Source organism: Chiloscyllium plagiosum, chromosome 16 (assembly GCF_004010195.1).
Source record: "Chiloscyllium plagiosum isolate BGI_BamShark_2017 chromosome 16, ASM401019v2, whole genome shotgun sequence".
Classification (NCBI taxonomy): domain Eukaryota; kingdom Metazoa; phylum Chordata; class Chondrichthyes; order Orectolobiformes; family Hemiscylliidae; genus Chiloscyllium; species Chiloscyllium plagiosum.
This window is the reverse complement of record NC_057725.1, coordinates 30,603,431-30,623,144: the sequence shown is the minus strand read 5'-3', so window position 1 is coordinate 30,623,144 and position 19,714 is coordinate 30,603,431. Positions and strand designations below refer to the sequence as shown.

General features: G+C 39.8%; 1 protein-coding gene across 2 annotated transcripts in view; it reads left to right on the top strand.

Annotated features, from left to right (window-relative positions):
• Window positions 1–19,714, top strand: part of ctr9 (CTR9 homolog, Paf1/RNA polymerase II complex component) — a 60,705-nt gene that overhangs the window by 28,459 nt on the left and 12,532 nt on the right. For both annotated transcript variants that reach the window (XM_043705682.1, XM_043705683.1), the window contains exons 15-23: window positions 600–687; window positions 1,805–1,953; window positions 2,872–2,988; window positions 4,995–5,140; window positions 5,229–5,300; window positions 6,316–6,451; window positions 15,107–15,247; window positions 15,487–15,641; window positions 19,601–19,703. In XM_043705682.1, coding sequence (XP_043561617.1) covers window positions 600–687; window positions 1,805–1,953; window positions 2,872–2,988; window positions 4,995–5,140; window positions 5,229–5,300; window positions 6,316–6,451; window positions 15,107–15,247; window positions 15,487–15,641; window positions 19,601–19,703 — 1,107 coding nt within the window. The remainder of the gene's footprint in view (window positions 1–599; window positions 688–1,804; window positions 1,954–2,871; window positions 2,989–4,994; window positions 5,141–5,228; window positions 5,301–6,315; window positions 6,452–15,106; window positions 15,248–15,486; window positions 15,642–19,600; window positions 19,704–19,714) is intronic.

Genomic DNA, 19,714 nt, shown 5'->3' with positions numbered 1-19,714 from the left:
CTACAAAATTATCTCAGATAATTTTGGATTGGGATATCTGGTCGGCCTGGACGGGTTGGACCGAATGATCTGTTTACATGTTGTACGTCTCTATGACTCTATAATCATTTCATATTGCATTCATATCATCTGGAATTAAATCTAGCAGCCCCTCATTCATCATATGTGACCACAACCAGCTAAATTACGCATTGAAACTATTCAGATTATGCTCCAGGGGTAATGTTGAAGGTCTTGCAGTGTGGACAGCAAAAGATGCCTTTAAACATTTAAGTACAAGGCTCAACACAGAAGGGCTTATGCCCGAAACGTCGATTCTCCTGCTGTTTTGATGCTGCCTGACCTGCTGCGCTTTTCCAGCAACACGTTTTTCAGCTCAACACCAAGTATGCTGAGTCTCAGAGTCTGTGTTGGAGCAAATGGTGCATGATAATATCTGTAAATTTTTAAATCCCCAGCAGATTAATTAGCTCACTGCTTGAGTGTGTGATAAAAATATAAATTGATATTAACCTGGAGAGAATATATTTTATTTTGTTAGTACTTAGTAACTTGAGATGTGATGTTTTTCATACTTTGTCTGCTTTCCCATTTACTAGGAGAAACGGCACCAGGACCGGGCACTGGCAATCTACAAGCAAGTGCTTCGGAATGATCCCAAGAATTTGTATGCTGCTAATGGCATAGGTAGGTGCTGTTTAACATTTTAACAGAGGATGAGGAATAGAGGGCACCAGTTAGAGATTGGTTAGCCTAACTTTTATTGTTCAATATTTGTTGGACTCTAGCATTGTAGATAGGGGAACTGAACATATAGTCATACAGCACCGAAACAGACCTTTCGGTCCAACCAATCCATGCCGAACATAATCCCAAGCTAAATTAGTCCCACCTGCCTGCTTCTGTCCCATAGGCCCTCCTTCATCTTGAAATTGTTCAGCTAATTCAGAATACAGTAGTTTTCATGACAGTCGGACATGCCTAATAAATTTGAATTATTTTGAATAGATGACTAAAGTGGTTAGCATGAGTGTGTCTAAGTATGTTATTTTTATGAATTTACAAAAGATATTTAATAAAGTTTGACAATTTAAAAAAAATTGATAGAATTTAAGTATTGCTAGCATAATAAACTGTTAACCAAATTTGAAGCATTTGGAATCAAAGCCATATTATTGACTTGTTTAGGAATTTAGCTGAACAGAAGAACACAGTAGGCATAATCTATTGGTACTTGAATCAGCAATATGTAGCAAGTGATGCCATGCATGGATTTGTTGGAGCTTCAACCTTCACTGTTTTTATTAGTAAATTAGTTAATGGGATAGAAAGTCATATGTTCAAATTTGCTGATGACACAATATAAGATTTTTTCGCTTTCATAGAATACAAATATCACCGCAATTATCAACATGCCTTGCGTATCCCTAATTGTCCTTGACATGATGGTGATAAACTACTTTAGACTCTGGTCTAAGTACACCCATGGTGTGGTAGGAAGGAAGTTCGAGGATTTTGATCCAGCAACAATGAATGAATAGTGTTACATTTTCAAGTTATATGGCTTGAAAAGCAACTTGTAGATGATAGTGTTCCCATATATCTCCTTCCCTAATTCTGCTAAAAGTCAATGGCTGCAGTGCCATCAGAGAAGTTTAGTGGGTTGCTGCAGCGCCTCTTGTAGATGCTTTTGCACTTCCCTTTTTGTATAAAACCCAGGATCATACATGCGTTATTACTTTGTTGACCTGTGAACACCACAACAGTGATTTGAGAAAGTTCTTTTTACCTTGTCTCTTGATAGGTGCTGTATTGGCACACAAAGGGTATGTTCGTGAAGCTCGTGATGTATTTGCCCAGGTGAGGGAGGCTACAGCAGAAATAAGTGACGTCTGGCTAAACCTAGCACATATCTATGTAGAGCAGAAACAGTATATAAGTGCTGTCCAGATGGTAAGTGTCAACTATATATTTTATATAAACATTAGGGGGATCCTTGGCGGATGTAACTAGAGAATTAATAATGGGAGCAGAGAAATGATAGACAACTAAAACCAATTTTAAACTAACATCCCAAAGATAAAATAAAAAGGCGTTAATGGGAAGAAAGATCTTGTAACAGCCTCTATCAAAAGGGAAAATATATTTGACAAGCTAATGGCACTGACACCAGACATGTCACCAGGTCCTAATGGCCTTCATTCAAAGGTTTTAATGGGTGTGGTGACAGTTTTCTAAATAGTCCAACTCATTGGATTTGATTAAGGTTCTAGTGGATTGGAAAACTACAAATGTGACTCCCCGTACACAACAGGAAGGAGACAGAAAGCAGCAAAACGATAGGCCAGTTAGCTTAAAATCTGTCATGTGGAAAATTCTACAGCCCATTATTAAGGAAGAAATAGGGCATTTAGAAAAGCTTAACATAATCAGAGTCAACATGTTTTTGTGAAAAGGAAATGTTGCTAGAATTCTTTGAGAAAATAAAAACAAAATTAATAAAGGGGAGCTGGTGATGTAGTGTATTTGGAAGTTGGTCAGTGATCGGATTCTTATTTTTTGCTGCAAATTGCTCCCATAAATAGTATATTGCAGATTGTTCTTCCTATGAAAAGACTTAGCTGGAAAATGCAGTGGGAGACTGCACAAATTCACTTTTTATGGGCTTGTAGTGCTAACCATTGGCCTCAATTGGATTGGCAGAAAAAAGATTTCTATAACACCTTTCATTATCTCGAACTCCCAAATTACTTTCCAATCAATGAAGTACTTTTGAAGAATGATCACTGCTCTAAAGTAAGATTGGATCCCAGATTCCAGAATAGAAGTAGTGGGAATTTGTGACAACTCTTGTGTTTTTGTTTCCATTAGTATGAGAACTGCTTGAAGAAATTTTACAAACACCAGAGCACAGAGGTATTGCTGTTCCTAGCAAGAGCTTATTTCAAATGTGGAAAGCTTCAGGATTGCAAGCAGACTTTGCTGAAGGTAATTCCTTTTTAAGTTTGGAAGCGTCTAATTTTTGTGTCAAGACTTGGAACACATAAAGCCCATAAAGAGTCTTTGTGGTTATGACTCTGTTGTTCTTAATATTTTTGAACACTTCAGCCCCTATTTGAAATTATGTAATATTTACAGCGCAGGTATAGGCTGTTCAGCCCATCTGGTCTGTTTTAGTGTTCAATCTCAGTGAGTCTCTTCCCATTCAGTTTAATTTAGCTCTATTCATAAAACCTTTCATTTCTTTCTCTCGCCCTTGCTTGCAAAGGTATTTCTCTTCATTACTCCATGTGATGGGAAATTCCACATTCTAGCCATTCTAAATTACTTTGGAGAGACAGTTATGCAGCACGGAAACAGACCCTTCAGTCCAACCAGTTTATGCCAACCATAATTCCAAACTAAACTAGTCCCACCTGCCTTGCACTTGGCCTATATCCCTCCAAAAATTTCTTATTCATGTACTTATCCAAATATCTTTTAAACATTGTAAGTACTTGAATCTACCACTTCCTCTGGAAGTTCATTCCACACACAAACCATTGTATTTTTAAAAAAAATTGTTCCTCGTTTCTTTTTATTAAATCTTTCTCCTTTCACCTTAAAAATATGCCGCCCCCTTAATCCGCAACCTAGGGAAAAGACACCTGCCATTCACCCTATCGATATCCCTCATGATTTCATAAATCTCTATAAGGTCATCTCTTAACCTCCTATTCTCCAGTGAAAAAAGCCCTAGGCTGTCCTATTTGTGCTCTGAAAACTCCCCATCATTTTGTTACTTCCAACAGGGTTGTTGCATTGATCCCAACTTCATAACTTAACAATTCACTTCTGCACTTTGGTTCTGAACATCTATTGACCTTCCATTTAGAGAATTCGGTGATGAATTGCACATGCTCTCACATACTTTTATTTTGCTTGAAGGTAAGGCTAAAGCATTTGTAACCATCTTCTGTATAGTGATTGATCCATCGAACCGCCTCCAGTTGTCTCCATTGTAAAACATTTGAATTAGGTTCCTCAAGCCTTTTCTGCCATTCAATGAGATTATGGCTGACCTGATTGTGACTTCAACTGCACTTTCTTGCCACCCTTTAGCTTTCCTGTCATTCAAAAATCTGTTGATTGCTTTAAAAAAAATTCATTCACCCTCCCTCCATGACTCTAGGGAAGAAACTCTTAAATCTCAAAAGAAAAAATTCTCCTCATCTCCATTTTAATTTATTTTTAAAATCCGTTAATCATCCTAGATTACGGTCATCAACAATTCAGTTCACTTGATGCCATATCAGGAAACAGCTGGAGGATGCATTAAAGGTCAGAGGTCTGACAACATGCCAGCTATAGTTCAGAACCTTTGTGTTCCAGAATTAGTTATGCCCTTATTCAAATTGCTCTAATATAGCTACAGCATATGGACTGCATCAATTCAGGAAGACAATTTACCAATTTCCTTGGAGTGGCTCATGGGATGGTCAGTACATGCTGGCTTTACCAGCACTGCTCACGTCCAAAGGACAAATTTGAAGAAGGTCTTAAAATAATACCTGGTATATTGCTGATTTTCCTCTTCCAAGCACTAGGTCTAAGAAGGTCAATTGGAACAACTGTGTTGCCACACTAGACAATAAGGACAACGTGCATAAGACTGGGAATTGAGCCAATGATGTCTATAATCTGAAACAACCCAGCATAACTCCATGTTGTATGCAGGGGTCCTAATTTAGGAATACGATCCCATACAGGGGTGATTTTAAAGATCTGACAGACAAGCGCTTATGAGCAGCTATTTTACATTGTCATGCACTATGTTCCAACTTGTGTACGATTTGGCTTGTGAGTGGACCCAAAAACAGAACCTGTTTGGAACTGAGGGATCCCCTGTACATTGAAATGCTGGTGTATGAGATTTGTGATAATTTAGGAAAGCAGATAGGATATCCACTTAAGAGCAGAAGTTCAACAAATAAAGGAATGGTTTGTGTTCACAGGCCAGGCACGCGGCCCCTAATGACACCGTGCTTATGTTTAACATGGCCTTGGTGCTACAGAGATTAGCCACCTCTGTCCTCCGAGATGAAAAGAGCAACTTGAAGGCAGTATTGAACGCAGTCAAAGAACTGGAACTCGCCCATCGGTAAGATGTGGTGCATAGAGTTAAGCGCACAAAAGCTCAGGATGTGTTCCTTTCTTTAAGTTCTAATCCTGTGTTTTTCATCTTTCAGGTATTTCAAATATCTCAGTAATGCCGGGGATAAAATGCGATTTGATTTGGCTCAAGCTGCTGCAGAGGCAAGGTGCATGTCTCATGGTGCTAATAACTTGCATTTTACAGTGGGCTATCATTTATTGTACAATTTCAGTTAGTTGTAAAGGATGGTGATATAACCAAATGATCTGCTAGAAAGAAATTAGAGTAAATCTAGTAGGTTTGGAATCACATATAAACCAAAACCAAGAAAGATGACAGATTTCCTTCTCTAAGAAAAAGTAAAATGCCCAAGACAATTAACAGTAGACAAAAAATTCTGTAATCCACAAAAAAAATTAAGTTAGAGGATCTAAAGCTTTTACTCACTTCTCATTTCCATGCTTGCTGTTAATCAAGATTCATATTCTCAATCTGCCTTAATGTGGTTTAAATTTGCTCTTGATTATTAGTTCAGTATCACCAGATCACCATGACTTTTGTTTTATACAGCACCTTTAATGTCATAAATGGTCAAAATCTTTTGAAGAAAGTGTAGTCAAGACAAAAATTGTCAGGTATGAGACCTTGAGATCATAGAACCGGTGACCTTAAAGCTGGTCAAAGAGGTAGAATTTAAAAGAGTATCATAAAGGAGGAAAGAGGCCAGAAGGAAGTCCAGAGTTTCGCAGCACAGCCGAATTAATGCAAAAAGGGTATAACATGTTGAAAGAGACCACATTTTAAGGAGCGAGGAAATCTTTCATGTTTAGGCTGGAGGAGTTTACAGAGATAGGAAAGGATGTTGATTTGGATGGAGCTGGGTGAAGGGTGTGGGAAAAGGATGAGAATTTTAAAATTGAGGCTTTGCTGGACTGGAAACCAATGTAGATCAGCAAACACAAACATGATGGATGAATGAGACTGGAAGCAAGTTAGGATACTTTATCCTGGCATATGTTTAGCAATGTTTTGAATGAGCTGAAACTCACTAAAGGTTTAAGATGAGAGGCCAGCCTGGAGAGCCTTACACTGTGCAGGTGATAAAAGCATGGATAACTGTTTCAGCATTTTGCACTTGTTTATTACCCTTGGGTATTTGTCTATGTATGTGCATATTTCAGACAATGCTCTGATCTGATGAGCCAAGCCCAGTATCATGTGGCTCGTGCACGCAAACAGGATGAAGAGGATCGTGAGCTGCGCTGCAAGCAGGAGCAGCATAAGGAAATGCTGAGGATGCAAATGGTCAAAGAACAGGTCAGTAGCTCCATGACTTTTCAACCAGGAGCCCTAGTTTGTGACCACACAATGGAATCTCATGGGGCTGCACTTAAGGGAGAGATTTCTTATATAAAAAGACCTACGTTGATAATATTTTCTGACTGCCATGTGTTTTTGATTTATGCATTATTACATTACAGCCATAAGAACATCACTTCCCAAATTTCCTATATCCCAACAACTAAAATGAGAATGATTCCTGGCTGAAAGTAGTCACTCATATTCAAGGACCTGAGTCCATTTTAACTTGGAGTAATAGAGCAGACTGTGTCCAAATGAAGCAAGACCTGGACAATATTCAAGTTTAGGCTGACAAGTGGCAAGTAACATTTCTGCCATGTAAATGCCAGGCAAAGATAATCTCCAACAAGAGAAAATCTAATCGTCGTCCTTGATGTTCAATGGCATTACTATCTCTGAATTCCCCATTATCAACATTTTGGGTTAGTACTGATCAGAAACTGAAATGGACTAGCCATATGTGGCTACAAGTGCAGATCAATGGTTAGGAATCCTCTCTAAAGCAACTTATAAAGCAGACTGATTAACACCAAATCCACAAACCTTCACTCCTTCCCTCACCCATGCTGTTTGGCAGCAATGTGTGTACCATCTACAAGATGCACTCCAGAAACTCTCCAAGGTTTCTTAGACCCACACCTAATACTATCTTAAAGGACAGGGGCAGCGGATACATGAGAATGTCACCACCTGCAAGTTCCCCTCAAGACACTCACCATCCTGACTTTGAAATACTTTGCTATTTCTTTTGGTCTTTCTGGGTCAAAATCCTAGATTTCTGTGTTTCTGTACTTTCAACCTGAATCTAGACAAGATTCTGAGGCAGAGATCACATAATATTGTAAAATTTTTAGAGTGCAGGCACAGACCACTTGGCCTTCCTAGTCCATGCCAGTTTCACATTCCATGTGAACTACCTCCTGTCTCTCTTCATTCAATTCCCTTATCAAACCCTTCTATTCTTTCTCACACATAGTATCTACCTGTGCCTTAAATGCATTTAGGCCATTGCGTCAGTGATATTTGGTAACAAATTCCATGTTAGCTTTTTCCAGGTAAAGACATTGCTCATGAATTCCCTGTTGAATTTGTTGATGACAATGTATTTGTATTTCCTAGTTTTTTAGCTTGTCTGAGATTTTCTCTTTTGTTTTAACCTCTCCTGGGAAATTGCAAAGTTTTGTGGGGAGTTGTGGACAGAAAATTTCCACTGTGGCCACTGTGGTATGGAAGAGGCTTGATGGGTCAGCTAATCTTTTCCTTCCCATTTCATTTTGTATGTACATGTAGATGGGAGCAGTTAAAACTGGGCTTCAGGAAACAGATGACCAGGGGTTAGGACTCAACCTTCAATTTGGATTGCTATACAGAGTCAAAATTCTGCTTGATACATTGCTCATAAGTTAATGTTTTTGTTAATGAAATGTTTATTTGGTACTGTTTACCATGGCCCCAGTTAAATCTCTCAGCCAGCTGCCTCTAGTGTGGGTTCTTGATGAATGGGACAAGTTGATGCAGTGAATTTGTTGTGGGAGATCTAATTTTGTTTGGCTTAATACTGCTTTGGAAAGTGCTGAGGCATTATTTATTGGATCTGCCTATTAGACTCATTCGTAACTATTTGTATTTTTGGCCTTTGGTTTTGAAATCTCTCACAGATAGAAAACTGACTTTCCCTGATGGCTTTAACTTTTGAGCTGTATATCTCATTCAGTAATGCAAAAGAACACAAAATGAAAACTGGGCCAGTAGTAGTTTCTAAGTAATAATTGACAATGCATTTGAACCTTTGAACACTGCTGGAAGTGGTACCAAAATACAAGGAGAGGAGAGAGCTCTAGTTATATATATGTGTTTGTAAAAGACCCCATGATTTTGTCGAAGAAGAGCAAGAGCATTCTCCTGTGTCAGTATTTATCATACAGCATCTTTGAAGCAGATTATCTGGTCATTAACACATTACTATGTTTATGGAGGTTTACTGTGTGATGTTTGACTGTAACAATTCCAATATTAAAAATTTTGAAGTGTATTGCTGTGAAGCATTTTGCAGTGTCCTGAGATCGAGAAAGGCACTGAAGAAGTTCATTCTTCTTAAATTCAAATCCATTCTTTAGTTATTCTTACAATGAGTTCTATAGCATGTACTGGTGAGCTGTCCAAGGGTAGGTAGAACATAGAACAGTACAGCACAGAACGGCCCTTCAGCCCACAATGTTGTATCCTCATGTATGTACCCTCAAATTTCTGTGACCATATGCATGTCCAGTAGTCTCTTAAATGTCCCCAATGATCTTGCTTCCACAACTGCTGCTGGCAACGCATTCCATGCTCTCTCAACTCTCTGTGTAAAGAACCCGCCTCTGACATCCCCTCTATACTTTCCTCCAACCAGCTTAAAACTATGACCCCTCGTGTTAGTCATTTCTGCCCTGGGAAATAGTCTCTGGCTATCTTCTGCACAGGTTGCAGCCATGAGCTTTCCTGTTTGATTACTAGAGAGAGCTTCCAATTTTCAACTTTTGTGAACAAAATGACAAAGGAATAGAATATATTAAGTGGTTTTTCATTGTGTTCCTCATATCTGCATAAAGGAAACATAACTCCTCTTCCTGTAGAATCCTAAACAACTGAAAACTCATTGGTTCCACTGTTAGGCATGCCTCACACCCATAGCTTGGGATGCTTACCTGGACTTGGCATCTTGCAAAAGGTCAAAGATGACCACTCCCTAACTTTTTATGTGACCCTGCTACCCATTATGATGTAGAATATACAATATAAAACAGGTCCAGCCATCCACGTTAGCAATAATGCACAACTAAAGACCTACTGCTTATCAACACTTCCTCTTCTTTTCTCCCTCATTGAATTTTTACTGCTGTAAAGGAGGAGTACAACTAGTGCCACATACCTGTCTTTGCCATGTAGCCCTGCAAATATGTTTTTTTCAGTTAATGATCCAATTTCATTTTGAAAGCTTCAGTTGACCTGGCCTCCACCACACACTCGGGCAGCACAGTCAAGATCTGAAACCCTTCATGCTGCGACAAAGGTTTTATTCATGTTGCTATTGCTTTTATTTTTAGCCAATCATTTTATATCAGAGTTGTCCCTAGGGAGCAGTTTGTACCTACTCTGTTCAGACCCCTTGTAATGTTGAAAACCCCTATCAAATTTCCTCTCAACCATACCTTCTCCAAGGAAACCAGTCCCACTACTCCAATCTTTCTAAATAACTGAAGTTTCTAATCCCCGGAATTATTCTCATAGATCCTTTGTAAAGCCCATAACTGAATGCAATACTCCTTTTGAGGCTATACCAGTATTTTACATGAATTTCATATAATGTATTTGCTTTTTTTCTATGTCCCTGTTGTTCAACCCAAAATGCTCTTTATATTTTAATTAACCTGTTGATATGTTTATGACACCTATAGGAGGAGGCACAAGTGTCTGGACCAGACCAAAATACTGTGTGCTTTAATAGTCATGATTTGGAGATGCTGGTGTTGGACTGGGGCGTACAAAGTTAAAAATCACACAACACCAGGTTATAGTCCAACAGGTTTATTTGGAAGCACTAGCTTTTGGAGCACTGTTCCTTTATCAGGTGACAACCACCTGATGAAGGAGCAATGCTCCGAAAGCTAGTGCTTCCAAATAAACCTGTTGGACTATAAACTGGTGTTGTGTCATTTTTAATTTTGTATGCTTTAATAACTGCTCTGCCAACTTATCCTGCCCCCTTCAGTGGTTTATGCATACCCCAGGTTACTCTGCTCTTGCATCACTTTAACATTTTATCCTTCATTTTATATTGTATCTCTACATTCTTCTGAACCAAAATGAATCATCTCTCTGCACTAAATTTTATTTGTCACTTGTCCTCCCACTTCAACAATTTATCTCTAATCTTTTGAAGTTTCGAATCATGTGCAGATTTTGAGATTGTGCCCTGTGCACCAAGATTTAAGTCATTGATTTATACCCAGAAGAGCAGCAGTCCTAATTTTGATCCTTGGAAAACTCCATTATAAACCTTCCTTCAGTCCAAAAAGCAATCAATTACCACTAATCCTTGGCCACTGCCTCTAATTCCAGGAGCTGTAAATTTGTTAATATGTCTCTTTTTCTCTCGTGTTCCATTTTATCGAATTATTTTTGAAGTCCTCAAATACCATATCAACAACGTTGGCCTCATCAACCCTCGCTATTACCTGATCTAAAAGCACAAGCATGTGAGTTGCACTTAACATCAATGTTTACTTTCCTCAATTAAATTGCATTTGTCCAAGTGACTATTAATTTTGAAGCAAAGTATAGTTTCTGCAAGTAATTGCTATACTGAGAAAGCACTTAACATTTTGAACTCTCCAGTCCTCTGGCACAACCTTAGTCTAAGAAAGATTGAAAAATGATGGCAAGTGACTCTGCAATTTCCACTCACTCCCCTTAATATCTTCAGATGCATTGGGGCTCATCCTAAAAAGTGCAGACATCCTATACAAACTCATCTGATCAATTTTAAACCTTTTAGATGTCTGAACTGCTTCCTCTTTTATTACGACTTGAGCAACAGCATCATCCTTGGTAAAGGCAAGTGTCAATATGTGTCCCAGGCATGTCCCTGCATCTATGCATAAATCCCTTCTTGGTCCCTAATCAACCAACTCCTCCTGTTGCCCCCACACTGTTCCTATTTGGATTTTCTTGTATGTACTTCTCTATTTGTTTGCCTTCCAAACGTTCTGGATTTATCCTGGTTCTACAACTTACATTTGACTTTCTCAGTTTCATCTTAAACCATATCATCACCGAGGGACACCTGGGTTTGTTTGCCTCACCCTTCCCTTTTGTAGGAGTATACTGTGATCACATTTAAACTGCCCTTTGATTCCATTTTATCTGGGTCGCATCCATCCTTATCCCAGTTAATTGTTCTAGCACTGGTTTGCTTGTTGTCCTTTTCCATGGCCAACCTAAACATTTTATGAACATTCATGTTCAGAGCTGGAATAAGTCGTTCCAACCCGTAAATCTGTTGAGAAAGTCAGTAAGATCATGGCTAATCTGAACACTGCACAGTCCTGCCTGCCCCAATAACATTTCACACCCTTACATTATCAGGATTCTGTCTGCCTCTAGCTTAAAAATACTTAAAGATTCTGATTTCACAACCCTTTGAAAAAGAGCATTACGAAAATTTCTCCTATATAACTGAAACATAACCTTCCTTGCTACTGTCTAATTCCAATAAATAACGAATAGCATCTGTTAGCTTTTCCTAGTTACTTGCTGTAACTTCATATTAAACTTTTATGATGTATGCATTAGGACACTCGCATTTCTCTGCATCTCAGAGCTCTCTCTGTTTAGATAGTTATTTTGTATTCTTGCAAAAATGGACATATTACATTTTTCCACATTAGACTCCGTTTGCCAGATCTTTGCATACTCATTTAATCTGCCTCTACTCTCTTCGTCCTGACCCCTATGTCCTTTTCACAATTTACTTTCCCCAACTGATTTTTGCCTGCAGCAAATTTAGTAACGTATATTCCATCTCAACAACCAAGTAATTTACATAGTTTACAAAATGTTGAGGTCATGGCACTAATCCTTAGTGCATTCTACGGAATGCATTTGTCCCTTCTATCCCCTTAGACATCTACCAAGGCATTTCTGTTGACCTACCTCTTTGTCATGACACAATGAATCACTTTCCCTGAAACATTCCTGTTGACACTTGATTCACTTGGCCCACCTTATTCCCACGTATCAGGTCTAGCATTATTTCCCTTCCCATTGGAGTGAAAGTATACTGCTGTTGAAATTTTGCCTGAACATACTCTTAAGACATCTTGCCCCTCTCTATTCTTTACAAATCTAATCTGTTCTGTATTCTGATAATTGAAATCCATCATGATAATTCCTCTACAATGTTTACTCTTTTCTGTAATTTCTTGTAAACTTGGTCCTCTAAGTCAGGGTTGTCCAATCTTTTTGTGTGTGGGTAGCCACATTTCAACTTTTATCGCAATTGGGGTTATTTGACAAGTTTGATGAAATAACAGGTTTTCCATAACAATAAACATAAATTTCAGGGAGAATATTGTAATATATAATTCAAAGCAATAAATTGACAGTTTAATATTTTATAAAAGTGATCTTTTTTTAAATGTCAAGCTACAGGAGTGAAAGTAATTGTTTTGTATTGTCACAGGATTTGTAAGCCCTGCAGATGTTCTGAGAATGTGGGTTCAAATCCCCCCCTGGCAGATGGTGCCATCTGAATTTCATAAATCTGTATTTTTGTTTTTAAAAAGATGCTTGTCTAAATGGCTAACTAAGAAAACGATTTTCTGCCTTTTTGGTTAAGCTGGGTTAGAGAGAGAAAAAGACTAAGCTGCAAGTCCTTCTCACCAGAACAGGAGTTGAGAACCAGGGCTATGTAAAAACAAAAAGTTGAATTTGGCTAACACTGACCTTTGTCTCTGGTGGGGCACATTCTGAACTAGCCTCCCTAGACTTCACATGAAAGTGGGAGTCAGAAAGGCTGTTTGCCTTTCAGCCTGGGTTTCCTCATCTCCCAACCTGCTTTATAAATGGAAAACATTGATTGGATGTGTTGCTCAGCTTCCTACTCACTCACTCTATCACTGGCTTGCCTTCCATATCTGCTGGAAGGCTGTTCTACCCCAGTGAAAGGTTGACCTGTCATTAGCGAAATACCAGTCACCAAGGGAAAAAAAATGTCCCTTAATAGACTTTTGAATATTTAAACTTAATTCCTTGAAGCGGGAAGTAAATTTGAAGTCAGTCCAAATTACCTGATTGGGCCTCCACAATTTTCTCCATCAGTCGCTGACTGGGATGATGGACATACAAAGAAGGAAGAACAAACAGTGCTCAAACACTTGCTGATGTTGAACACACTAACACCTACACAAACACACACACCCCGACCCCTTCACACACATGCCACTCGTGCAATAACTCAACCCAAAGGTTGGCTGCCCAGCTCTTGTTTCATTCCTCCCCAGGTGTCTCCCAGTCCCAGAGGCTCAATATCATATCTCAGGTCTCTAGCTGAGTGGAGTCACTCGCATTGTGCTGCTCCTCAGATACTCGTTGCTAATTATCCCATCAGCAGCCAGCGATGAAAGAGAAACAGCCTGTTTTTGGAAGAGTGACTCTTTCTAAAATCTTCTAGAGCTCATCTAGATTTTGAACACAGGCTGTAGGGGCCACACAGGACTCCTTGATGGGTCACATGGTAGTCCATCTTTCCTACTAGTTGGTGGCTTATAAACTACACTGCATAGTGTAGTGGCACCATTTTGTTCTTTAGCTGTAACAAAATAGATTCTGTCCAATAATAAAGATGAAATTTATGAATGTTTGAAATCTGCCATGAAAAGAGAAAATGTTGGAGAAACTCAGCAGTTCTGGCAGATGAGCTTCTCCAGCATTTTCTCTTTTTTTTTAATTTACATTCTGTCCTAGAACCTTCTAGGATATCCTCTCTTTTCAGCGCTGCAGTGTTTTCTTTCATTAACATGATCACCCCTCCTCTTTTCCTGTCTTTCCTGAACATCTTGTATAGAGGAATTCTTATGTGCAGTTCTACTTTTTTCTGAGTTCTGTATCACTGCCACTGCATCATTTTTTTTCCCCACATTATTATTGTATCTGTAAAGTTACCAATATTACTTACCATTCTCCACCTTTCTCTTTGGTGCATCTATGTTACTTATCTGAATCCCTCCTGCTGGTAGAGTGTTCTATGTTCTCATCACTCTCTGGGTAAAGAGATTTCTCTCTGATTTTCTTGTTTAATTTCATAGTGACTCTCTTGGTTTCTACTTTTACTCTGCCCCACAAATGGAAATAATTTCTGTCTGCCTATTGAAATATTCTCATTTTCTATTATTAATAACTTTAGGATAGACATACAAGACAAAAAAAGGTTGATTTATTATTGCAGAATTTGCTTTCTTTTTTGGGGGGCGGGGGGGGGGGGTGAATTTGCATTTGCCAATACTTTCTATTTTGTTCAAAAAGCACATGATCTGTAGACAATCAGTCAAAGTAGCATTTTCTACTTTGGAAATAAAATCAGTCTAACGATAACAAATAGATTTGAAACATTGCCTCACACCTAAATTACGTTGTCTGACCAGAGGTGTCACCTTTATTCTGATAAAACCGGAAGTTAACTTGGGATAGTGACATGAAAGAAATCCTAGGATTTACATATTAATCAATTGAAACCTTTACCTCCATTCTAACTGATTAAAGACTTAATAGCCATCTAGGTTTGTTCAATACATTTGCATAAGTTATATGACCCTTTGATTGTTTACTTATAAATTCTGTGTCTGATGTACTCTATCTCAGCTAGCTGCCTGGGGAAGGAGCGGGAGCTCCAAAAGCTTGCAGTTTCAAATAAACCTGTTGGACTATGGCCTGGTGTTGTGTGATTTTTGATTTTGTCCACTGGCACCTCCATATCATAATTGTTTTTCTGACATGGACTGCACTAATTTATTCAGCTGACACACTGGGTCACTCTCACTCTCTCTCTCTCTCTCTCTCTGTCTACAGGAGGATAAGAAACAGAAGGAGCTAAATGAGCAACGTAAGTTACTGGAACAACGAAGTCAGTTTTTGGAAAAAACTAGGAACTTGTTGGTATTCAATGAGGAGATGGAAACCTCAAAGGAGAAGAAAAAGGGAGGTGGAAAGGTGAGAGACAACTTCTAACCTTCTGCCATACACATTCATAATACTACAGAAACTCAGAGTCAAGCATAGAAGTACATTTTCCAGTTCAGCCTGTCAACACTTACCCAACTTGAGAAAATTGTCTTGGCCAGATCCATATGTCACATCTTGGTGGCCATGCTCACTCCTGGCAGTGTTTCTATTACCACATTTCTTTCTCATATCATAATATTTTTATTTTTATCACATTTCTCTCACAGCGTGGGAAGAAAGGAGAATTTGAAGAGTTTGTTAATGATGATTCTGATGAAGACTTGCCATTGCCCAAAAAGAAGAGGAAGCAAAGAGCGAGTGGCAGTGAACCGGAGAACGGAGATGAGGAAGGCCAACAAAAGAAAAGAAAGAAGAGAAGACGGTATGTGAGGGCCATGAATCCAGGAGTTCACTTTGAAAATGGCTATTTCAGTTTGTGTACAAGCTAATATTTTGAAGATCAAGGAGTAATGTCATCGAAAATGCTTGACTTTTTTTATATATCTGAATCTATTTTAGCATTCTTTGTTTGAGTATAGAAGTATAAATAGGGGGATTAACCTAGAATTAGATTAGATTACATTACAGTGTGAAAACAGGCCCTTCAGCCCAACAAGTCCACACCGACCCGCCGAAGCGTAACCCACCCATACCCCTACATTTACCCCTTACATAACACTACGGGCAATTTAGCATGGCCGATTCACCTGACCTGCACATCTTTGGACTGTGGGAGGAAAACAGAGCACCCAGAGGAAACCCACGCAGACACGGGGAGAACGTGCAAACTCCACACAGTCGCCTGAGGTGGGAATTGAACCCGGGTCTCTGGCGCTGTGAGGCAGCAGTGCTAACCACTGTGCTACCGTGCCGCCCCAATTGACTTAATCAAAGAGAGTAGAAGAGCAGAGAGTGCCATTTTGAAGCACAAACCTGTTCCACCATTTAATGAGATCAGGGTTGATCTGGGACCAAATTCCATATGCCTGCCTTTGCTCATAGTATTTTTATATCCAAAGGTATTAAACTATATCAGTATCGAATCTAAAGTTTACATTTTCAGAATTGAATTGGCACTCTTCTATTTGAACACCACTTGGAGGAAGCACTAAGGGTGGCAAGGGCACAGAAAGTACCCAGGGTGGGGGACTTCAATTCCATCATATCCATCACCACTAGGGCAGCACAATTACTCAGTGGTTAGCAATACTGCCTCAAAGCGCCAGGGACCCGGGTTCAATTCCAAACTTGGGTGACTGTCTGTGTGGAGCTAGCATGTTCTCCTTGTGCCTGCATGGGTTTCCTCAATTCCATCATCAATGGTGGAGCAGTCCAGTAAATAAGAAGAGGCTGAAGCGCTTGCGAGAATTCTGAACCAGAAGTATTGAGTTCACGTTGTATCTCAGCAGTGGGGATGTTCGCTGATGATTGCACAATGTTCAGCACCATTCCTGACTCCTCAGAAAGCAGTCTTTGTCCAAGTTTGGAACAATATCCAGGTTTGGGCTGACAAGTCACAAGTATCATTTGTGCCACATGATGACCATTTCATTGACAGAATCTGGTGATTACCCTTTGACATTCAATGGTGTTACCATCACTGAATATGCAATTATTAACATACTGGGTTTATTACTGAGAAGAAACTAGGGTATGCATATAAATACTAACACGACAAAAGCACATCAGAGGTTAGGGATTAGATTAGATTACATTACAGTGTGGAAACAGGCCCTTCGGCCCAACAAGTCCACACCGACCCGCCGAAGCGCAACCCACCCATACCCCTACATTTACCCCTTACCTAACACTACGGGCAATTTAGCATGGCCGATTCACCTAACCTGCACATCTTTGGACTGTGGGAGGAAACCGGAGCACCCGGAGGAAACCCACGCAGACACGGGGAGAACGTGCAAACTCCACACAGTCAGTCGCCTGAGGCGGGAATTGAACCCGGGTCTCAGGCGCTGTGAGGCAGCAGTGCTAACCACTGTGCCACCGTGCAGCCCACAAGCCCACCGTGCAGCCCGTGCAGTAGGTGACTCTCCTGAGCTTCCAGTACCTGTGCACCATCTGCAAGGCACCAGTTATGAGTGTGAGGCATCCTCTTCACCTTGCCTGGATGAGTTCAGCTTTAAAAGCACTTAAGAGGCTTGATGCCATCTAAAACAAAGCAGCTCACTTGACTGGTACAATATCTACAGTCAATTCCTCTATTTCCAATTCAGATTAGTAGCAGATGTACCATCTACTTCACTGCAGAAATTCACCAAGACTCCTAAGACAGCACCTTCCAAACACATGACCACTATTATATTTTAGGACAAGGGAGCAGATATACAGGAATGCCACCAGCTGCAAGTTCCTCTTCGAGCCACTAAACATTTTGACTAGAAAATATATTGTCATTCTTCCGTTGTCACTGGGTCAAAATCATGGAACTGTCTCCCTAACATCATTGTAGGTGTATCTACCAAATGAACTGCATCTATTCAAGAAATCTGCTCACATCTGCCACCTTGAGAGCAATTGAAGATGGGCAATAAATGTTGGCCTAGCCAGCAAAGCCTATGCACCCTGAATGATATTTTTAAAAAAACAAGAAACCTGAATTCAAATTCCACCAGGGTATTTTGAGAATTTTAATTAAGCTTTTAAAATAAAACAAAATGGAAATAAAATGATAAAGTAATATGATTGAAAGTAACCATGAAGCTGTCAGATTGGGAATAAGAACTAAAACTTTATTTCGCCTGAGGCCCTATTAAATGTTTTCGGCAGTAAACTAGCAGTTAGACTCTACTGGCTTGAAATGGGGCAGCATGAGTGATTTGGGAATTTGAATCAAAGTGGGAATTTAACTGTTAAGACTTCCTCATGTTTAATTTTAGATTAAGAATCAGAATCTGGCATAAACTCAAGAACTAACTAGCCTTCACCAAATTAAAATCCCCTTGTTAGATAAGAGCCTGCCTGGTACTTGTAGTCATCTGTCTATCAGCTGAAAGCCCTTGGTTAATTTGTGTTAACTACTATAGTAGGAGGCTAAGTTAAAGTTACCGGTGACTCGCAAGAGATTTCTAAGAGGATTTTTCTTAAACTGCACAGTCAGATTATGTCAGAGTGAGACAAGATAAGACTGGAAAAATTTGATTCATCTTGGGATTTTGGAGTATACTGAGGAAAAAGTGTCACTGGCTGCTCGAGCTTGTGATGTGGGTTTTAGAACTTGGGTAACGGCTGTAGTCACTGTGGGGCAAAGTAGTACATGGTGAGCATGGTCAGAGTGGAGTAGGAGTATGCAGGCATGTAGAAAATCAGTGACCACCAGGCAGGTAGTGCAATATCCCCTGAGAACTTGTCAACTAGTCGGTTTTCCAATCTGGTTACTGCTGAAGGTTGTACTTCGTAATGATTACAGCAAGATCCAAACTTGTGGCACCAGAATGTCCCACCTATTCGGGTGAAATATAAGATGTGTGCAACAACAATAGTGATAGGGGATTTATTAGTTAATGTTGCCTCCCTGGCTTCAAGGTCAAAAATGTCACACAGTGGCTGCAGCACATTCTTCGCCGTGGGGGCAGGGAGTGAGCAACCAATGGTCATGCTCCACATTGGTACTCATGACATTGGTATGAAGGCTCCTGCAATCACAATTTACGGAGCTTGGTTTAAAAAAAATGTGGCAAGGCAGACCTCAAGTAATTATCTCTAGATTACTCTCAGTGCCACATGCAAGTAAGTATAGAGACAGGAAGATTGCAGCAAGAGTAGGCCTTTTTGTCCATCGAGGGCATTAGATGTTCTATTTGAATAGAAATAATCTTCAGGGCTATGAGGAAAAGGCAGGAAAATGATATCATGTCATAACATTCAGTGAGCAAGTGCAGATAAAGGGTCAAATGGCCTCCTCTTGTACCAAAACAATTCTGTGATTGTAGTAGTCTAATAACTATTTCTTATTCTCCCTCACTCCATCTAACCCCTCTTTTATTTCTTGCCTTTCTCCCCATTTTGCTCTGTTCTTTGCCATCCCGTTCCTCTTCACTTCATCTACCTCTCCTCTTTCTCTCATTTTCCACCCTCCACCTTGCTGTCCTCAACCCTCCTCTTCTCCACCATCTATTCCTCTCTGTCCTCTGAATAGACCACAGAGAGCTGCTGAGGATGGCAGTTTTATTTCTTGCCTTTCTCCCCATTTTGTTCTGTTCTTTGCCATCCCGTTCCTCTTCACTTCATCTACCTCTCTTCTCTTTCTCTCATTTTCCTCCCTCCACCTTGCTGTCCTCAACCCTCCTCTTCTCCACCATCTATTCCTCTCTGTCCTCTGAATAGACCACAGAGAGCTGCTGAGGATGGCAGTGAGGATGAAGAAACTGGCTCGCAAGCCAAGAAGCCACGCAGACCCAAAGCAGGAGAGCGGAAGAAGAAAGAGAAGGTTTGTGTCAA